At 42.0% G+C, this 20,763-nt stretch overlaps 2 protein-coding genes across 4 annotated transcripts; both read left to right on the forward strand.

The window, feature by feature from the left end:
- Positions 1 to 1,235: 1,235 nt before the first annotated feature.
- LOC110469438 (glioma pathogenesis-related protein 1-like) lies at positions 1,236 to 7,839 on the forward strand. 3 transcript variants are annotated; one of them, XM_085569663.1, is made up of 6 exons: positions 1,236 to 1,525; positions 3,699 to 3,944; positions 4,391 to 4,503; positions 5,212 to 5,294; positions 7,048 to 7,074; positions 7,159 to 7,839. In XM_085569663.1, exons 1-6 carry the CDS (start codon positions 1,385 to 1,387, stop codon positions 7,383 to 7,385), a joined length of 837 nt encoding a protein of 278 aa, XP_085425789.1. In that variant the 5' UTR covers positions 1,236 to 1,384; the 3' UTR covers positions 7,386 to 7,839. The 3 variants fall into 3 exon arrangements, with proteins under 3 accessions (XP_085425789.1, XP_031359562.3, XP_085425788.1); XM_031503702.3 differs by having other exon boundaries at positions 1,243 to 1,558; XM_085569662.1 differs by lacking the exon at positions 7,048 to 7,074 and having other exon boundaries at positions 1,243 to 1,558.
- A 1,375-nt stretch (positions 7,840 to 9,214) lies between these two features.
- Positions 9,215 to 20,015, forward strand: LOC110469434 (glioma pathogenesis-related protein 1). The gene is made up of 6 exons (XM_021528168.3): positions 9,215 to 9,603; positions 13,777 to 14,022; positions 15,969 to 16,078; positions 17,831 to 17,913; positions 19,030 to 19,056; positions 19,140 to 20,015. The coding sequence occupies exons 1-6, from the start codon at positions 9,424 to 9,426 to the stop codon at positions 19,289 to 19,291; spliced, it is 798 nt and encodes a 265-aa protein (XP_021383843.3). The 5' UTR covers positions 9,215 to 9,423; the 3' UTR covers positions 19,292 to 20,015.
- The last annotated feature ends 748 nt before the right edge of the window (positions 20,016 to 20,763 follow it).

Here is a 20,763-nt window from a genome sequence, read left to right on the forward strand (position 1 = left end):
CTGTAATTCACCAGGTTTTAGTCCTCTGACTAAACAGAACATTAGGGAAAAATTTTAAAATTTAAAATCTGAGGTTTTATTTTTCCAGCCATTTTGAACTAAAAGCAGGTCAGAGGTGCAAAAGTAAACATGGGGATTTTTTCAAATTCATGAGTCACTAGATGGAGCCAGAAATACAAGAAAGCATTTTATAACCTGGACTATCCTGAACCCATCAAAATTTCCTACTGCATAAAATCACCGATCATTTTCCAAACAGAATTTAAACTGCATGCATATATAAGTGCAAGATCACTGTACTGTTAAATTAATGGTGTAGTTTTAGTGTGATGGGTGTTTTTGTGCAAACTGCATGTAGTTGTAATAGTAATGGTTTTACATTAAGTCTGACCGCCAAAACTGAGCAGGGAGTGAGACCCATTAACATATTTTGCAATCTATTTGCAACAAATTTTCCCTGTAAATCTACCTAAAACTGGATTATAAGACCTTAGCTCTTAAAACATATGGTTCTTCTTATGCTCTTGCATATCTGTACAATTTGGCTTAGGTTTGAAAAAAGAAATATTCAAACAGCTTGTAGAACAGTTGGGGAGACAATACAAATGCCAACATATACCATCCTACTGCCCTGAGAAGTTATCTGACTTGGAATGTTATACCAGGAGTGCTAATCCTGTAGCTGCTCTCCAGGAGCACAGGAAGCTGCTCCAGTGATTTCAGGCTAGCAGGTAATAGCAAATAATTAAGGAGGAGAGAACCAACACATACTCAAGCCTAGCATTTTCAAATTTTATTTTTTGTTACACACACCAAACCAGGCAAGAATGTCTGTTCTGCAGCAGGGTGCTGTTCAGGAACCCTTTTTTTCCTCCTTCTGAAGCACAGAATTCTGTTTATTTCTTGAGCAATTTTGATATGGAAGCAATGTTCTGCCACTAATTGTAGCTAAGCTGGTATGACTAAGCAATACTATTGGAAAATCAGCTGAATAGTCGATTTCTGTTTTGTCAAAGCTGCATTTTTTGTGATTGATGCAGGTTTTAAGAAAGCTGTTCAGCAGCATGTCTTCAGATAAGACCAAAATCACAGAATGGTTTGGCAGTCACCCAGGATGGAGCACATTCAAAGAAAAGACAGAAGTATACTTGGAGTGTTGCTTCTTGCTGATATGCGTGGCAGGCGCCTGTTTCATGCTTTACCCTTTGACTGCCAGCTATGATGTCAGATAGAGTTGTACCTGATTAAGCAAACACTCTTCACATCCTGTTTGACACATTTAAGTGCTTCCACACCCAGAGGACAACTTCTGCAAAACTGCTTGCCGGTTTCATCTCCACCTGCGAGATTTTTCATTTTAAAACTTACGATAAAACACTGGAGAATGAAGAAAATCACATTCTTCTTTGATGCATTGTTCTTACTGGATTTTTTCTCTTGCTTTTGTGCTTATCCCTTGCCTGACATAGAAGATGCAAATTTTATTGAGGATTGTGTGAGAGCTCACAACACATTTCGATCCAAAGTGAGTCCACCAGCTAGCAATATGTTTCGCATGGTAAGGTGGTGTTTGTGATCTTTTTGAAATTATTATATTTGGGCTGCTGATTTAGCCCATCCTATTCTTCATTTGTACTGTTATTCTTTCCATTTCAGTTAATGATTTCTGTAACATATATGTTGATTCTTTGTATGAAATAGAATATACATTCATTTTCACAGTATTGTTCAATTTTAATAATTTGAAGGGAATTTCATTTTTAGCACAAGATTTAGCTACTCAACTTCAGCCAGAGCAAAGGGCTTTATTGCAAAAAATAGTGTTCAGTTCTCATATGTCATCTACCTCTTTCTAAGAGAGATAGTAATCTATTTTATACCAGGTCAGGTTTCATATATGGAAGCTGTTTGACTTTTTAAAAGTTTCTGAGTAGGCAGTCTGCACCAGGATTTGTTGAAAATCTTGTTTCTTCTAATCTAGAACATGTGTTGAATAAAGGGATTTTCCAGGACATCCATTTAGATACCTGATCTTCATTTGCTGTAGCAGGGTTTGAAGAGTAGGGATAGTGATATCTAGGCTGAAAAGCAGAGCTTGCTACAAATACAGTGGATATCAGAACAGGTTATGTTATGGGTAGGTCACACGCTGTTCAGTGGAATACATAAGAAAAAATGTGCATAGCTCGCTGAGGGAGGTAACTCCAGCCAGTGCACGTCACTTCTCTGAGCCCTCCAGCAGTGCTGCATAGCTGGAAAGCAAGTTAAATGCATAACCACATGCAGAGTAGGAATCATTTCTACAAATGTAATCTCACAGTAAAGGAATGAGATTCAGAGTACCAGTGACTTTAATTTCTTGCCATGTTAAAAATTATGTTTAATTAAAAAAGCTAGTGCACAAGAGCAAACTTACTTGCTCAGACCAAAGACCCAGTAATTCTGGAATAACAGCAGGACAAATATATTTAAACCTCTTGAATCAAAGGTGTACTTGCAAGGTATACCAATCATGGTGTTACAAGATCTTAATGGATTTTTTTAAATTATTTTTTTCAGCCTTGAGGTCATAAAAGTTTTTATAATTTCTATCCTCTCATGGCAAAGGGTTGCACAGCCTAACCACAGGTTGTGTGAAGCTGTTTCCTTGTGTTTGATTTGGGCCTGTTAGTGCTTAGCTTCATTTAATAGTGTCTGGCCTTTTTATTGGAAGATGCAAGTTAATGCTGCTTATTTACCTATTTCATACAAGATGTCCAGATGTCTCTGATTGAAGCTGCAAAGCACTCTGTTGCTGTATGAAAGTTCTCTGAACTTGAAGATGATCATTCTACTCCAAGTTCTCTCTGGCCTTTCTAGTTGTAGTGTACCTTTCCTGAGGTGGGGTGCTGTGCTGCACACACCATTTAACAGGACTTCTGCAGAAATGTGATTATATATGTGGTTTTATTCTCCATTCTTTGCAAAGAGCTTCTAATACTTTGTTTGCTTTTTAGTCTACTACTTTGAAGTGGTAATAGCCATCTCCAAACCTGTTACTAGGAACACAAACTCAATTTTTTCTCACATCCCTTAACTTGAATTTCAATGTGCTGAACTTTACTTGTCAGCATAAAATCTGCAAGTCTGCCGGACTGGTTTGTTAAATTATTACTTTTGCCTCTTTGGATGGGAGTGTTTCCTTCTCAGCCCAGCAGAGATGAGGGAGTCTTTTATTTGCTTTGTTCGTCTGCTGAGGAGGGAAGAAAGAAAATAGACAGAAGGAGCTGAGGAAGGGAGCAGCCGTGACTCTTCCTTCTGTCCTGGCCAGCAGAAGAGAATTCCTATCTGGTCTGGTAATAATTGCCAAGTGCAAACCCCTGGACAGCCAACATCTTCTAGGCACAAAGTCCCCCAAGCCCCTCTACAGCTGGAAGTTTTACACTGTTATGCCCTCCAGGTGTAGCAGCTTAAAGATTGCACTCCAGCTGTAAATACATTAACAAGTCAGATACAACTGAACAGTGGATAGATCCTGCATATCCTGCAATAGCTAAGGGAGAAAGAAGACAAAAATTTGTTATGGGAGCAGAAATGTCATGTGAGAGAAAGAAACTGAAAGCAGGGATGGGAATCAGAAAAGTTTCTGTTTAAAAATGTCTGAATTTGGCGAAGTTACTGGTGTGCAGGTTATAGTATCTTTTCTTCCTTTTCTACAGTCCTGGGATGCTGCTTTAGCTAAGACTGCCAAAGCATGGGCAAAGAAGTGTAAGTTTAATCACAATACCTACCTTGAAATGCCAGGAAAAATGCACCCCACCTTTCACTTTGTTGGAGAAAACATCTGGACTGGCACAGCCCACATCTTCTCTGTGGATGAAGCTCTCAGGTCCTGGTTTAATGAAGTAGGCAGCTATGATTTCAGCACCAATACATGTACTGACATGTGTGGTCACTACACTCAGGTAAGTCTTACATGCCCAGTGCTTTATAGTCTAACATATGAATAGTCAAATACATATATATAGAGTCTAATTTCACTGAAGATCTGAGTACAGGCTTGGAACAGATTGCTTTGGAACAGGAATTACTGCAGGGCTTTGCACCCCCCAGTTTATTGTTGCATGAGATTGGAAATAAATATTATGAGCCCTAGGGATGTCAAGTTCTACTTCCAGTAATGGTGGAAAGGGATTATCCCCTAGCAATTTCACATTTAAAGGGTAGCCAGATAATAAGTGCAAAAAATAGCTATCAATCTGTCATTTTGTCCCAGCTGCCCTTCGGGTTAAGTTGCTCCTGTGTCAGCTGATTTAAATTTCCCTGAGCTACTTCCCCTCTCCTCCTTCTCTTGATGCTGTTCTTTGATAGTATTTGAACAGTGCATTACATACTTCCCTTTGTCCTGCAGGTCGTCTGGGCAGAGAGTTACAAAGTTGGTTGCGCAGTTCACTTCTGCAACACAGTTGAAAATTTTCCAGGACTATTCAAAGCAGCACATTTTGTTTGTAACTATGGGCCAGCGTAAGTTAATTGTGGCATTTGAGGGTTTTTTTGTTTTGTTCTTTAAATATCCCAACTGATCTGGTATCAGATGCCAACTGATATGATGGATGCAGTTGTAACAAATTTCAGAATAAGACCAAACATCCTCATGTTACTGTTCCAAGGGAAACTTCCCCTGGCCATTGGGAACAGAACCTACTGGACATAGCTGGGACTGCAGAAAATCCCATTCTAAAAAAAGCAGGAAGCTGACACCACTCACTATAATGCAAATGGTAGAAGAAAATCTGTTTTGATTTCAGTCTTTGCAGGAAATGTGGGAAAGGTGTAATGTTCCCACTTCAGAAAGATTACATCTTTCTCTGGACCTACATGAATTTCAAACAAGACATTGCAGTTTAAGAAATAAAAGGAAGACAGTCCTCTAATTTATCTGGTACCTTGCAGTATTTCTACTTGCTTTTTACATGTTTGCTTTTTAGAATCCAGGTGGGTAATGATAGGCTAGAGGCAAATTCTTGTATGTTTTCAATAATACAGTATTGCCTGAGAGGTCTCATTAATATTCAGTGGCAGGAGTAAACTGCTTCTCATGCCAGTGAGAGCTTTAATCTGATCTAAAAAAGAGTTTCAAACAATTGCAATAGCCAGTTTTTTGATTAGGGTAGTCCCTCCCCTTGACAGCTTTTCAATGACAGCTAACAAAATACTGTTCCTGTTTTGCAGGGGGAATTACCCAAGAAAACCATATAAAGAAGGACAGCCATGCAGTAGATGCAGTAATGAGAAGTGTGTAGACAAGCTCTGTGGTAAGACCAAAGTGATCATGTAAGAAAATTGCACAGAAACAAAAGTAGCATAATTAGCAGTGGAAAGACAACAAGAAGTCAATTTGTACAAAGTGCATAGTAGGTCTGTAGCACACCACACAACAGCACTACCAAACTCTGGGAGAATACTGTAATAAGGAAATAATTGAAATACTTTGCAGTTGAAGACTTTCAGAAGAAGAAGCAAGAGTTTCTGATGTAGAGAAGTCTGAGTTAGACTATTTTCTCCCTTTTATCTGGTCAGGAAGTCAAATTCAAAATTTTAGCCCCAACAAATATTTACTGTCTAGTTCTCTCTCAGCAGAAATAGGAAATGGATCTTCTGCTTTTCTGCTTATTTAGCATGTCCTAACACATTTTCCAGACAACTGTATTTCTGAACTAATAACAAGACTGTATCAAAAAGCACAGTTATTTCTAACTTCCACAGTTTTCTGAAAAACAGCAGTGAGATCTTGTTTGTAATCTTCTTCCCTACTATGCTCAGTGTTATCAGAGTGCTGGTGGTAAATAATTAAATGAAGAGTTGTAACAGAGCTTGGAGGCTCAGGGCATGAGGGGATTTTAATCAAATCTCGAGGAGTAATTAATAAAGGACTGGTAACCCCTTTGGAGCAGGCCTGTGGCAGCTATGGGACATTTGGCCAGGAGCTGATGTGGGGCTGAGCTGGCACAGCTCATTCCCAAACCCTGCAAGAGATGCACCAATGAAAGGAGTGTGGTTGAAGTAAAAACCTCTCTGGGTTGGAGGTGTTCCTTGCAAACAAGGTGTTCCTGGGTCTGGGAGAGAAGTGAGTGATGGCGAGGGGCTCAGCCTGCTCCCTCCTCCTTGCCTCCCCTCCAATGAGCCAGAGTGACTCTGTGCTGGGTCTGTCTCTGGTGTCAGGGTGTGGGCGCAGCAGGGAAACACACAGCCCGTACCCCATCACTGAGTCTGCTCCAAACAGCAGTGAGCCTTTATGTCAATTTACCTAGTCCCAAAACTGGACAATGTTTTTAATAAACATTGCCCAGTTTGGGACTTATTAATTAAAGGAGATCCAGCAATGTCTTAAATCAAATATGAATTTTATACAGAGGTTTGATGGGGATGGTCTTTACTAGGCAGACTCTAGACAGCTTCAGCTGTAGAAATGATTGAGCATTTGGTACTCTTATTTTCTTCTGTAAAATCCTGGCTGACTCATCTGAAAGCCACACACTGACACATCACAGGAAAACTAGAAATATCTCAACGACTAGGGGGAGGGACAGGAGGAACAGGGAATTTAAAAGTTAAGTGCTAGATCCTACCACCCACATTTACCATTTTCTCCTATAGGGCAAAAGAGGAATTTCAATAGGATGCACATAAGTAATCCTGCAAATGCCTCAAAACTTTTAGTAAAGGTGTACTTCTGTGATAAATTAGTAGTTGTATTTGTCCGTCTGTAGCTACTTAAATTTGGTATACGTAACAATTTTAAATTAATTCCATGTTTTGTTGTTATTTTTTATTCCCTCATCTTCATGACACAAATTCTTCCTGATACAGCTGTTTTTTTCTGTTTCTCTTTCAATTCAATAAAAAATGTGAACTCCACACCAGCTGGGAGCCTGCTCTTGCTGGCCTGCTTCCCCCTTGTAGGATGTTCTAGGCATTAGCTGGCCTCATCAGTGCAAAGGCTTACCTCTTTACACGAAGAACCACCATTGAATGATACATTACTTTCCTCTTCTGATCTCTTTGCAGAAAATACAAATTGTGAGAAGCTGATAAGTACGTATCAAATTGTTCTTAATGGCTTTCCTGTAAGTATGGCTAAGACTAGGTCTTAACACCTGTTTCTTCACTGACTTTTAGGTTATGACAACTGGTATCCGGAGTGGGATACACAGCCCCAGCCACCACAGCCCCGTCCCCCCAGGCCTCCCATGCCATCACACGTCCCACCTGCCGAGCATCCACGACCCACTTGTGACCAATACTGTCTTAGTGTTTTAATTTTAAGGCCACTGTTTATTGTATTGAGCACTGGTGCTGTACTTCTAGCACAACAGCAATTTCCACACACTTTTTTTTATGACTAAAGGTCAGTTAAGATACTGACTGTGATCCTACTGCTGTATTACTCTCACACAATTGGCACACATTTAAAAAAAAACCAAACATTTGATCATCTTTCATTATCCCTGCAATGTTTATCCAGCATGGGAAAGGCTGCTTCTTCACTCAAGGCAAGTGGCTAGTATAATTTATTGTCAGTAGCTGCAACATGCTCCTATGTCTATACGAGCCTTTTAGCTCTAGGGGTAGGTTGGTAGAGGGACCACAGAGACTAGACTCCATGTGCTAACAATCCTCCTGGATGCCTGGGGCATCACAAAAACACATCTGAAGTGGCACACTGTATTCAAAAGAATCAATAATTCATCTTCATTAACCCTCAGTTATCCCAGACACAAGTTCCCCCAGATAATGGAGGAATTACTGTATATATTACTTTTTATGAACAGGAATAAAGCTTGCCCTTTGCTATATTTAGCCTATGTGTGTCAGTTGTATATTCAGTTCTTCTCCTCTCAAATTAATACTTGTTCTCCATAAGTAAAAGAATACCAGGGAAAGTTGACAGAGTAAGGATTAAAGTGGGGTGTCAATGGGGAAAGCTTAATTTTAGGATGTGAGATGGTGAAAATATGCAGAGTAGATGGCAAGCATCATGAGTTTTCAGGTAGCAGGAAACAGAGATGGAAAATGAAATGGGCCCAGGACAGATTCTGGTTTAGAAATTGAATATTTCAGCTTCATTTAAAAAGCCCAAACCTCTGATGGATTCAGTTTGTTTTAAGAGACATTTAGCCCTCAACCTGCCCCCCGTTGTTCCAATATATGTTTGTTAGTGAGGGGAATCTTTCAAGCCAGGAAATACTGACTGATATTAGCAATGCAGAGCTGTGCTGCAATATTTAAAGCTGCTTTAAATATTCAATATTTAAAGCTATTTTTTTCCTCTTTTGTCTTTGTTCTAATGTTTTAAGAACACAGTGACTCAAATTCTGAGCCACATTGCAGCATGTCATCCCACAGAATAAAAATGGGCCCCAACCAAAGTTCTTGTTAATAGATCCTTTGGGGTGGATTAGAATTGACACCAAATTAGCAGTCTATAAACAAACAAACAAACAAACAAGGCAGCTTTATTTTATAAGTATTTGGTTGTAGTGGAAAGGAAGAAAATATGTAAGGAAAAGAAAGAGAAAAAGCAATAGCCTTAACGGCATATAGTTTCATCGAAATAAGAAAATTTGTCCAAAACTTTTTTGTAATACATAAGGATTGCTATGAACAGGATTACAGGGGTCAAACAAATAGTAACAAAGAAGCCTAAAGGACAGGAGACATTTGCCCACCATAATTAAAGAAAGAAGAAAAAAAGAAAGAGACAAGGCTGCTACAGCTCAAATGTGAACTTGTAGCTCAATTTCCTTATTCTCATAGCAGTGTTCTTGAAATACGACTCGTTTCCTGTGTCTAGCTTTGTATTCAATTACCACAGCTAAGGTAAGTCCAGCCCAAAAATCTCCCAAGCAAAATGCAGGTGGTAGAGTGCAAACCACTTTGTACAGCTGAAACACTTTGTTTTTAAAGCTAGGAAGACCAGATGTTGAGAAGCATGACTGTAAGGAAAGAGCTAATGACATTTTCAGTGTTCGCCTTGAGCAAGTGCTCGGTGACGGAACTGCTTGAAGAAAACTTGCCTGGTGCCTGTGCACAAACCGCAGAAATGAGCCGGCTTTCAGCGCCGGCCCTGCGGGGGCAGGACCGACTCTGATGCTTTTCCCGGCGGCGGTCCCTTGCGGTGTGCTGCTCAGCGAGTGAGCAGCAGCACAGGCACCGGCAGCGCGGTCTCCCCGGCACACCCGGCTCTGGGGCTCGCCGCCCGAGCCCCGGGCAGCCGCGGCGGGCCGGGCCCCGCCCCGCCGCCCTCAGCGCCCCGGGCCTATAAAGGCGGGCCGGGCACGGGCCTGGCGGCTGGCCGCGCCGCCGGCTCGGGACATCGGGGCACCCCTCCATCCGCTGTGGTGGCTTGCTGCTTGCACCTCCTCTCTTCTTCTCCCTGTCTCAATGACAAGCAGAATTTCTACTTATGTGGTGGCTTTACTACTCTTTTGTTGTTCCTCTGATTCTTTTGATCCGTCCACACTGCCTGATCCTCGGGATCCAGAGTTTATTCGGCAATGTGTGCAAACTCACAACGCATTGCGGTCCAAAGTGGATCCACCAGCCAGCAACATGCTCTACATGGTAAGGCAATCTCCATGACTTAAATACAGATCTGTAGAATTGCGATGCTGTTTGTGATTCTCAAAGATTGCTTTTATGATCAAATGTAAAAAATCAGAAAACAACCCCACAAAAACCTGGGGTCATAAAACTGACCGCTTTTCAAAGCAGAGAAGAAGGCTCTAATTATCAGCTGGCTTTGTGCAGTCGGGTATGTGCAGTTTAGCTCTGATTGAAATTGCACATTCGAAGCCGAAGATGCCAGCCCTCAGCCGAGCCTTGTCGTTGTGTTGTGTTGTGCTGTGTTGTGCTGTGCTGTGTTGTGCTGTATTGTGCTGTGTTGTGCTGTGTTGTGTTGTTGTGTTGTGTTGTGCTTTGTTGTGTGAGAAGCCTCCTGGTTGCGAGGCACCCCACGCAGCTCGGCCGCCGCAGGTGTGGGGTTGTGCACATCCAAGCACAACTTTCGTGCTCGAGTCGTCGAGGGCAGATCCTGTTGCCAGACAGCCCTGGAGAGCTTTCCATGAGCGTTCTCTGCAAGGCTCTCACCGACTGAGGGGCTGGGCCTGCAGGGGAAGCCAAAAAGCACCAAGTTCATTTTCCATTTCTAGTTGTCAGACATTAAAAGATAAGTGCCCCATTTGGGAGGGGTAACTGCACAGTAATAAAACTTGAATTGCAAACATGACAGGAAACTTATTTAGTTTCTCTTCTAGATGTATCTTTTAGATCAGCTTTCCTCAGCTCTACATCCTGGCCTTCAGAACATGTTCTTTGGACGCTTTTCTACATTGCTTTACTGGCCCTAAACAAACAAAATATTGTTAGGATGTGTTAAAAGTGCAGTATTTGTGTTTTAAATTGTGATATTTTTCTTTGGAAAAAGTAAAGAACTGAAATCTGAAAAAAAAAAAAAAGGCAGCTTAAGAAAGAGACAAGTAAATTGCATCAAAAACAGGAACTGAATCATGGTAGGTTTCTTTCAAAACACTGCAAAATCCCTAGTCTTAAATATGACCTTTCCCAGGAACTATTTAATGTGGAGATAGCAGGGCAATACGTGATAAAATCTATTACAAAAGTAAAAGCATTGGAATTGAAAACATTATTTTGAGTGGCCCTTGGCACTTCAAAATGGCAGAAAAGAAGATAGTGCTTTTATTTCACAGGGAATTTCATTTTTGCTGGAGGTAACTGCCCACCTAGATATGTAAAAATTAAGATTGAATTCAGGGCATTCCTATATTTTGGAAAAGTAGTTTTTAAAAGAAAATGCAAAATGGAAACTCCTTTAATTGCAAGTAGCAAAGTTCAACCATTGATATTTGTAATACATGTATTATAAAATGAGAACATTGATCTAAATTCTTTTTTACCTGACAAATGTGAGCCCTTTTTCATCCACCAAAAGTACTCATTCTGTTTTAAGGCTCCTCAAAAACATCAGTCTCAACAGTTTTATCAGGGCTTCACAATTGTCTCCTTTGAATTAGTGCTGCCTTCCATCACTTTTCACATATTATACATTAAATTTTTCCTTCTTAAGTCAGCAAGCAACTTGTTAAAAAAAGGAAAACTGACAATCAGTTCATGAGGGGGAAAAGAAAAGTAAGTATTGTTTCCTTAAACCACAGTGATGTCTATATGCAAATCTCCCTGTCCTTTGCATTTTCTTTGCAAGCCATTTAGTCCAATCTTTCTGTTTAAGTGCAGTATTATAAGCAAATATGGAGTGTAACTGCAGTTAAACTAAAAATCATTGTGAACATTTCTGTACACTGCTTTTCATCTGTCAGCCAGATTAAGCATTCACACAAAATGGAAAGTATATTTAAACTTACTATGGAACTTTAAACTTAGTATTATTCATACCTTTATCAAACTTCAAACCTATTATTACTGTAGGATGAAGGAGAGGAGGTGCATGCACTCTTAAAAAGCAGAATGTGAAAAAAAGACCATGAAACATTAAGTGTATTCCCTACTGTTGTACTTCTTTCATGATGATCATCTCAGAGCCTTGACAAGATATAAAATGAAGCTTCTGTCTTAACTGGCAGAGTTATCATTTCCCCACTGCTGTTCAAGGCCAAGTCCTTCAGCCAGAGTAGTAGTACCTCTAGGATGATTCATTCAAGAAGGGGAAAGATTGTGCACAGGCAATTGGAGACAGAGAAATTAAGAGCATATGAAAGGAACAGCTCTGCAGACACCAAGGTCAGGGCAGAAAAGAGCAGGAGGAAGTGCTCCAGGCCCTGGAGCAGATATTCCCCTGCAGCCCGTGGTAAGGCAGGATGTGACCCTGCAGTCCATGGAGGCCCATGGAGGAACAGAGATCCACCTGCAGCCTGTGGAGGACCCCACACTGGAGCAGGTGGAGGCCTGAAGGGGGCTGTGACCCTGTGGGAAACCTGTGCTGGAGCAGGGTCCTGGCAGGAGCTGTGGCCCCATGGAGACAGGAGCCCGCACTGAGCAGGTTTGCTGGCAGGACTGTGACCCCATGGAGGACCCACTCTGGAGCTGTGTGTTCCTGAAGGGCTGCACCCTGTGAAAGGGACCATGCTGGAGCAGGTTGGGAAGAGCTATACCCCATGAGAAGAAAGATAAGTTTGTGGAGGACTGTCTCCTGTTGGAGGGACCCCCACACTGGAGGAGAAGAGTGTGAGGAGGAGGGAGCAGGAGAGACAGTGTTTGATGAACACAGTATAACCCCCAATTCATGTCCCCTTGTGCTGCTGGGGGGAAGGAGGAGGTAGAAAATCAGGACTGAAGTTTTGTCCTGGAAGAAAGGAGAGGTGGGAGGAAGTTGTTTAAAATTGTAATAAATACAATTAATTTCCCCAAGCTGAATCTAGTTTGCCCATGACAGTAACTGGTGAATGATCTCTCCCTGTCTTATCTCAATCCAGGAGCTTTTGGTTGCATTTTCTGTCCCCTGCACAGCTGAGGAGGGCAGATAAAGTGGCTTTGGTCAGTACCTGTCCAGTGTCCACCCCACCACACTGGGAAAATACACCCTCCAGAAACATTAGGCAAAGGAGGAAATGGACGACATAGGTTAAAAAATATTTTTAAATCTCTGTAGATGCATTTTGGCATGATCGTGTGATTTTAATTACTAATTGGTAGCATAAACAATACATATTGTTTCAGACTTAGCTATGGTACAAAAAAAGTTACTTAGGTAAAACATAGACATAAACTCAACAACCTACCTCTGTTAGATTCTACCAAAAAATCTACAAAAAGGTAGACTGTAAAATACACCTTTTCCTTCATTGTTTCTGATCTATTCAAAACAATTCCCTTAGTGTTTCCATCATTTGCAGAAGCAAGTAAGCTATTTTAATTAATTCAGAAGAGGGCAAATAAAAAGTTTATTTTTAAAAAAACAACTTCAGTACAAAATAGCTCCGTGCTGGACAACTTCATTTACATAACACAAAGTATAACTAGGACTACAAGCATACATTTGTGGTACTGTATCTACCAGGAGGTACAGTAATCGCTTAATCAAGGTGTATGCACAAGAAAACCCAACAGAGCAGACACCACCTCCAGTCCAAACAAAAGACATTTGCATGACTCAGGTGCTTAAATAACCACATTCTCTAAAATTGAATAGCAAGTGAATGAGTCAGTCCACAAATATGAATTCAGCACTCAGGTTTCAAGCCACCAAACACCATGATGCTCACCAAAGGGTTGAGTTTCAACTGTCCCCAGAATCCCAGTATGCTTGTGAACTGACCTGCAAGCCATGGCCTTAAGCAAAAATGAGGCTACACAAGACTTTTGCATTATTGATAGGGTAAACATAACCCTCATTTTCCTGATTCCATGTATATTTAGTTTAATTTACATTAATGTTCTGTCATGGCCAGCACAGCCTTGAAATGCTCATTGTGCCACAAACACTATTTGACTGATATATAGCTCTTAGTGTCCAACAAGCCTGTCAGCCCAGATTATATACCACCCCAAAAAATTTCCTCAAGCTTAATCAGCAACTTAAGTTCAAATCAGAAACAAACCTGCAAACTGATCTGCCATGTAGCTCTGTAAGTCTCCACAGAAATAAAAAATTAATGGACCAAAAGCATCTACACTTTTGAGATACAGCTTTTCCTGAGAGCTGCTCTGAATTACCGCACTGCCAGTATAACAAAGTGATTTTTAATTGTCTTTATTTTGCAGAGTTGGGATCCAGATTTGGCAAAGCTTGCAAAAGCTTGGGCAAGAAAATGCTTATTTAAACATAATATACACCTCAAAGAGCGAGGGAAGGTTCATCCCAGATTTGCTTCTGCTGGAGAAAACATCTGGACTGGCTCACTTCCTGCCTTCACCGTGAAAGCAGCCCTTAACTCTTGGTACCACGAGGTTGAATCCTACAATTATGACACCAATAGGTGCAGTAAAGTATGTGGCCACTATACGCAGGTAGGCATTGCATTTCTCCAGCTAAACCATGAACCAGGTTTGCCATTTTGATACAAAACCTCTACATTTCTGTTAAAGATTCAGAGAATCTTTCCAGGGTCTGTAATCTTACTATATGTCTGTGTGCACAAGATTTTCTTATGGTCCAAATTACATGAGGAAAAGACTTACTGTGTTATTACTTTAAATGTGGCAGTTTGTGGGTTTTTTGGGAAGAAAACAGTGCAGCTGTCAAGCAGTCAGATTAGCCAAGCAATGGCCAAAAAACAGGCAACAGCAGTGGCTGTGGGCTGCAGTGCATGAGTGGAATGAGGTCCCAGCTCTGTCAGGTATACTTCAAATGTCAAGGGCTGGAGAAGTACCATCATGAAAAGAGATATCTGCAGTTCTGCAAACATCATATGTGCACTTCGTTCAACTGTTATTCCCAAAGGAAGCAGGCAAAGGGAGGAAAAGGACTGCAGCTGCCATGCAACCCTGCAGTCACTGCCCACAGCTGTAGGAAAGCAGAACAGCTTGCAACAGCAACTCTAGGGTTAAATTTTGACCTGAGGCTATTTAATATTTTTTGCAGAGATACACACATGCATTTAGGACTTGAGTGGATGAGGTAAAGCTGGTGGGCTTTCTGAACTTGTGTGCAGAGAAGATACTTGGATGCAGGAGCTGAGAGGTGATCGTGCTGCTCTTTGAGCTTGCTCTCAAGAACATTGCAAGAGTCAGCACCTGGAAATTGCACAAAAACACAACTTACCTGGCACTAAAGCACAGTGCTGTTGACCATGGCCCATGCAGTTTTTTGGGAGTAGAATAAAAAAATAAGATTATTCTCACTTGGAGTTAGCAGTGATAGTGATTGTAACTAGAAGATGTATATCATACAGCCTCAGGAGGCATCCTTGTGTCTTTACTGTCAAGGAACTCATCATTTCTCTTCTCCTCGGCTGTGGAGAAGACAGTTTTCCCTGGGCACAATTACTGCAGTTGCCACAAATCACTGCTCAGTCAGTGGCCTCCTGGAATAGGGAAGGTCCTTTTATTCCGTCCTTCACAGTCCTCAGGAATGAAGTTGTCTACAGCTGGTGCCAGGAGCAACCTCTGCTCTGACACTGCACTGAGAAGACCCTCAGGAGTCTGAGGATTGTCCTATCTTCCCAGAGCTGGTACCAAACAGGCATAAACAGAAAGGGCCAGATTTCCCCTTTAAGTCAGTGGAAGCACATGTTGCTCATGTAATCAGTCATTGCTTCTGCTTATCACCCTCAAGTATTGCTGTGCCCTTGTTTCCCCTCTGCTGCTGTCATGGGACTTACTTTTTCAGGACTGCAGCATTTGGCTGCATTCTGATAGGATGCTGGGTCCCACAGAAAAGCTTCTGGTAGAGAGAGGATCAGTAAGTGAAGTAATGGCCTTGCCTCTAGATTATTTTAGTCATGGCTATGATGTTAAAAGGCAGGACTGCAGCCCAGACACAATCCTCCTCCCAAGGCACCAGTGCCTTTTGGCAATTTACTTTATGTCCTCACAGGATTTAGTAAAGAGGCAGCCAGACTTTGTAAGAACTGTAACAGATCATGCAGCCTTTTCTGCACAGGTGTGAACTCAGCTCCCACCACAGGAAAGACAGAATGCTAATGGATTAGGTTGAAACAAAGGAGATGAGCTTCACCTTTCTCCTTTGCAAGAAAGGAAAACAATCTATTACAGCCAGTTGTCTTCTTTCTGCATAGTTTTAACAAATAAATGGTGAATTGGGTAAAATAATCAGTCTTTTGTCAGAACAAACCATGATTTTGAGATTCATTATTGCTACTTTTCCCTGTGAGGCCTGCCAAAGGAGTCCTCCTCATCCCATTTGTATGTGATAAAACATGAGAGCAGATCTTCTCCTAAGTCTTCAGGTGCTGAATCAAAGCATTTGTCACCAGTGTCATCTGTCTTTGCAGGTAGTCTGGGCTACAAGCTACAAGGTTGGTTGTGCTGTCCACTTCTGTCCCACGGTGAAATACATCTCCATACGCAACGCAGCACACTTTGTCTGCAACTATGGGCCACCGTAAGGTTTTTTGTTATTGTTTTTATTTAGTTATTATTTTTGTTAGGATATTTCACAGGGTTTGGGTCCTACCCCTTCCCTTCCACAACATGTTAATTTATTAGATCAGTCCATTTAGTCCTGTTTTTTTGTGGGAGGAAATAGTCTCCAAAATAGAAAAGAGGTAGATGTTTGTCCAACCAGCTTTTTTTTGTTAGCTAGATGAGGGCTATATATTGGAGATAAAAAGCAGTGGTACTGGAAGAAAGAATTAAATATAAGATGTTGACATGAAAATACTGAAGTGATCATCTGAAAGTCAATCCCTTGCTCCTAAATGCCAAGATGGCCCAAGACAATTGCCAAGGTGCAAACCCAAAGTCTGAGGATATTCCCATACATGCCTGAGGATTTAAGCCCCTAAGTCAATGGCTTGGATAAACATTGAAGTGTGCAGTGCTGGCAGCCTGCAGTCTTAGCAGCCGAGGGCCGCTTAGGCGGCTGGGGCTGCTCAAGACAAAATTTGATCCAGAGATCCTTCATGTGCATAGTCAGTAGGATATCCAGTGAGGATGGATGTATATTCTCTTCTTCAGATAATTAATACCACCTTGGTATAAATGCAGCTTTAAAAGCTTTACATGCATACATACCATGTTGGGCTAAAGCAAGAAGCCCTTGAACTCAAGAAGTTTGGCATTCCTTTTCCTCATGCCTCATCTTTGGAAGGATATGTATCCCTGACTAGATACCTTGAAATGACACAGCTGCTGCTCTCCCCAGAAGCCCCACACCCAAAATCCTACTGGATTTTTTGCCCTGTGTTGGCATGGGGAAGATGTGTGGTCCCTTCACCAGCACCCAGCAAAGCAGGCAGGGGGGCTCTCTGGAGAGGCAAGGTGCTCTAGAGAGGCCTTTAAAGCTGGGCTCTTCCCTCCTGGGACCACAAACGGTCAATTGCAAGCTAAGAAGTAGTGTTACATGCAGCTGTTGATTTTGAGAAGCAGCAGCTTCATTGCTTTGTTTCAGCTCTGCCAAGGGCCCAGACAAGATGCATATACAGTTACCTCAAGTGAACATACTCTTCAGCTTAGACCAAGCAATGAAAGCCTTGCCTTGCTGAAAGTAATGGGGTTTTATCATGAAGTTTCATATCATTGCTGAGATTTCATACTTACAAAATCCCTCTCTGTGTTCATGGGCAATTTGAGGCATGCCAGAAGTCTTGCTTTGGCCGTGCTTTGAGCAAAGCACTGAGGCTGTGTTTGGTGCAGGATCAGCCTGGGCAGAGGTAGATGGTCCCACTCACACCACTGACGGAGGGAGCAGGAGAGAGACCTACATCACTCCTAAAATATTAAACAACAAATGCATGAAATCACCACCTATGATTCTCCAACACCAGAGAATTCCTCTTCAAGGCTGAATACACACATACATACACAGTAACTGAACCTGCTCTTGCTTCCATAGCCAGAGCCAGCTATGAGATCCCAGAGTCTGCATGCACACAAATTACCTAACTCTGAGACTGCTTCAGTTCCCAGGTTTGCAATACTGCTGTCTCCAAGTTCTTAAAAAGGGTGTCTTATTACACCTAATCTCTTCTAATCTCTACTGCATGTCTTGGTCACAGGGCACTCAGATGGGAATCTTGAAAAAAACATCATTCTATCAACAAAGTGAAGCAGAACTCAGGTTAAAACCTAATTAGCAGTAGGTATTAACATTTTCCCAAGGGCTGTTTGAGAGCAGTGGTATTTTCCTTCGCAGTGGGAATTACCCAGTGCGTCCATACAAGACGGGAGGAGCGTGCAGCGAGTGCGGTGGTGAGCAGTGTACCATGCAGCTGTGTCGTAAGTAGAAGACAACCAGATATCCTCCCCACATGTAGAAAGGGAAAGAGCACACAAAAGATAGTGGCAGGAGGCAGGCACATCACTCTCCTGTTCCTAAATATAGGCTGAAAAACTGCAGTCAGAAGCCAAGTGGGTAGTGATTCACAAAGAGAGGGAATGAGGGCAGAAGGAGCCTGTTTTCTACCCTAGGGAGTGATGGAATGGGGTCTGCTCTTCAGGTGCTGGAGGCTGTGTTACAGGAGATATGGTGGCTGCTGTTTAAGGTGTTACTATCCCTGCCAGAAGTTCATGCAACAGAAAACAGAGAATGGGATACCTGTTCTGGGGACTCCATGTTATCCACACCTGATGTGTGAGCTGTGGCTGGGCTGGTGCAGGTCCAAGCAAGCTTTGCCACTGCAGGTGGGGAGAGCAGCCATGGCACTGCCAAGGTTGCTTACTCCAATGACCATCAGCCAGGCCATCTGGTTTTCCCTAAGCACTGAGAGAGAAGAAGGCTGACATGTAAGAGCATTCATAGAGATGCAGTGCTCAGCTCAAGTCTGACAGCCTTCCTGATATGCCTGTACTTGGCTTTGTAATGGCTGCATGGAGTCAGGAGGGAAGGAGACCTGAAATTTCCATAAAGACAAGGCACTGTGCTGTGGCCATTGGCATGCAAGGAGCTGAGGGTATGGTCACACTTTTCTCCAGCACTCAAACATTGGTAAACTTAAAGGAGTGGGAAGATTCTGTCAAAACACCAGTACCTAAGGAATTTAAGGAAGTTGTTTAATATTAAACAGAGCTGTTTAATGTTATTTGCAGGCTCTCAAAACACAGGGCACAGGGCAAAAACTACTGATCTTGGGAAACCCACCCAGGGGGGAGTCCTCTCTACACCAGCCACTGGCAGTAGAAGTCAAAAAAGTATGATAAACCACTCCTCAGCAGAATCCTGGGAGTCTCTGCAGGGCTTTCCCAGAGTCAGTGGGTCTTGGCTTTTCCTGAGAAGAAACACATCAGCTGTATTTATAAGCCTGTTGTGATACTCACATTTCATTCCCCTTTGGTTAGAGTCAAATTGTTTCTAAATTATGAGTGTGCTTATGTTTACTTATTTTCTCTCCCCAGAAAATGCAGAGCGTGACAAAGTCATTGGTAAGTACCACTGGAATTACTACTTCTTTTTGTTGTCCTTGTTGCAGTTATACTTGAAAACAAGTGAATTTTTTTGTTTATAGAGGATCCCAAGTGGCATCCAGAGTGGGACAGGCCTGCATGTGATGAGTTCTGCATCTCCGTTACTACTTTAAGATCACTACTCCTTGTACTGACAATTGTGGCGTCCTGGCTCTTACCAAAATACTGGCCTCTAGTACCTGCCAGTGGGTAACACACATGTAGAAGATCATAAGAGCACTTGGCTCAACTCATGTGTTCAATTCACATAAGTTACAGGCAGCACATTGGTAGAGACATTGTTTGCATCCACAGGTGATTTAGAAGTACAGAAATAACATCTTCATTGCAGGTCATAGTTACAAGCACTGATAAGTAGCTTTCTCATTGCTCAGAACCAGTTAAAAGTTAAAATGGATTTAGATGTTAAAATTGCTTTCAAAGTTAAAAAGCTAAAATATTTGTAAAGTGGAGCAGTGTGCATGTGATCTGGTGAGTAGAGGAGCACATTGTCCAGGCAGCACACTAAGGTACAGGCAGCTGCCCAACACACTTTAGGAAGGGCTAGAGTGTCCAGCCCCAGAGCCAGGCCCCAGCCCACAGCCAAGGCACAGGCAGAGCATCATTCCTATTGCACTCTTATTCCTAAAGCAAGATGCAGAGTGGTCTGTATAGTTTAAATTTTTTTAAGGAATTTTTGGATTCCTGTGAGCTCTGGCATTTGCATCCTGGGGCAGGCAGCACATTTCCCAGTCTCACAGCACTTGTCATTGGTACTTTGCTTAGAATTAGTTTTCATACTCATGGCATCTGTGCCTAAACAGTTTCACCTGTGTTTACATGGTTACGTATCACTGCACTCTTTCCTATTGTGGTTTTTTATTTTTTGAGCAAAGGGGTTTTACTGCTGTTTCAAAGAATAAATAATTATTTCCTGCTTCCTGTGTATGGCAATCATGAATTTGCAACATGACCTACAGCTTAACTGCTGGTGCACAAAATAGCCCCAGATTCAGCTCCAACTTGCACAACACTAGAAACAATACTGGGAAAGGTAGAACTCCAAATAAAATCACACTGTGCCCATAGTTACAAGATTGATTCAACAGCTGCCAAAGAATAACTCTCCTGGAACCTGTGCATCTGGAGGAGGCAGAAGGCTGCGGGGACAGCTGCCGTGTTCAGCTCGGTATGTCCTCTACCAACCACAGTCACTCAGCTCAAGCAGAGTCTGGAAACAGCCAAGCTGCAAAACTTGCAGCTGGACCACAGCAATCTCTGTCTATACTTTTAGAAGCTTCTGCACCCTGTCCCTCTGCACACACTGCTGTAGAGGAAGCTGGTAAATTCCCCTCACCCCTTAATTTCTTCAGTATCTGTCACCACAATACCTGTCAGTGTTTCTGCATGCCCACTCCTGATCTTACTGCTGGCATGGATTTTAACTGCAAACACTGGAAGTGGGGCCCAGCATTTCTCACATTACACTCCCAGATAGATAATCTGCTAGTACTGCTTATACTAGAATAATTTCAATATTGTAGCATTCCTTGAATAAATAATTTTTTTAAATGCAAATATGTCTGGGGACAAAATTAGAAGTTTCACGTTTGATATATCTTTGCATATATATATTTTAGTTTGGTGACTGCTGGAGCCTCCATAGCCAAGACAGCACACTCACAG

Source organism: Lonchura striata, chromosome 1A (genome assembly GCF_050655825.1).
Source record: "Lonchura striata isolate lonStrDom1 chromosome 1A, ASM5065582v1, whole genome shotgun sequence".
Classification (NCBI taxonomy): Eukaryota; Metazoa; Chordata; class Aves; order Passeriformes; family Estrildidae; genus Lonchura; species Lonchura striata.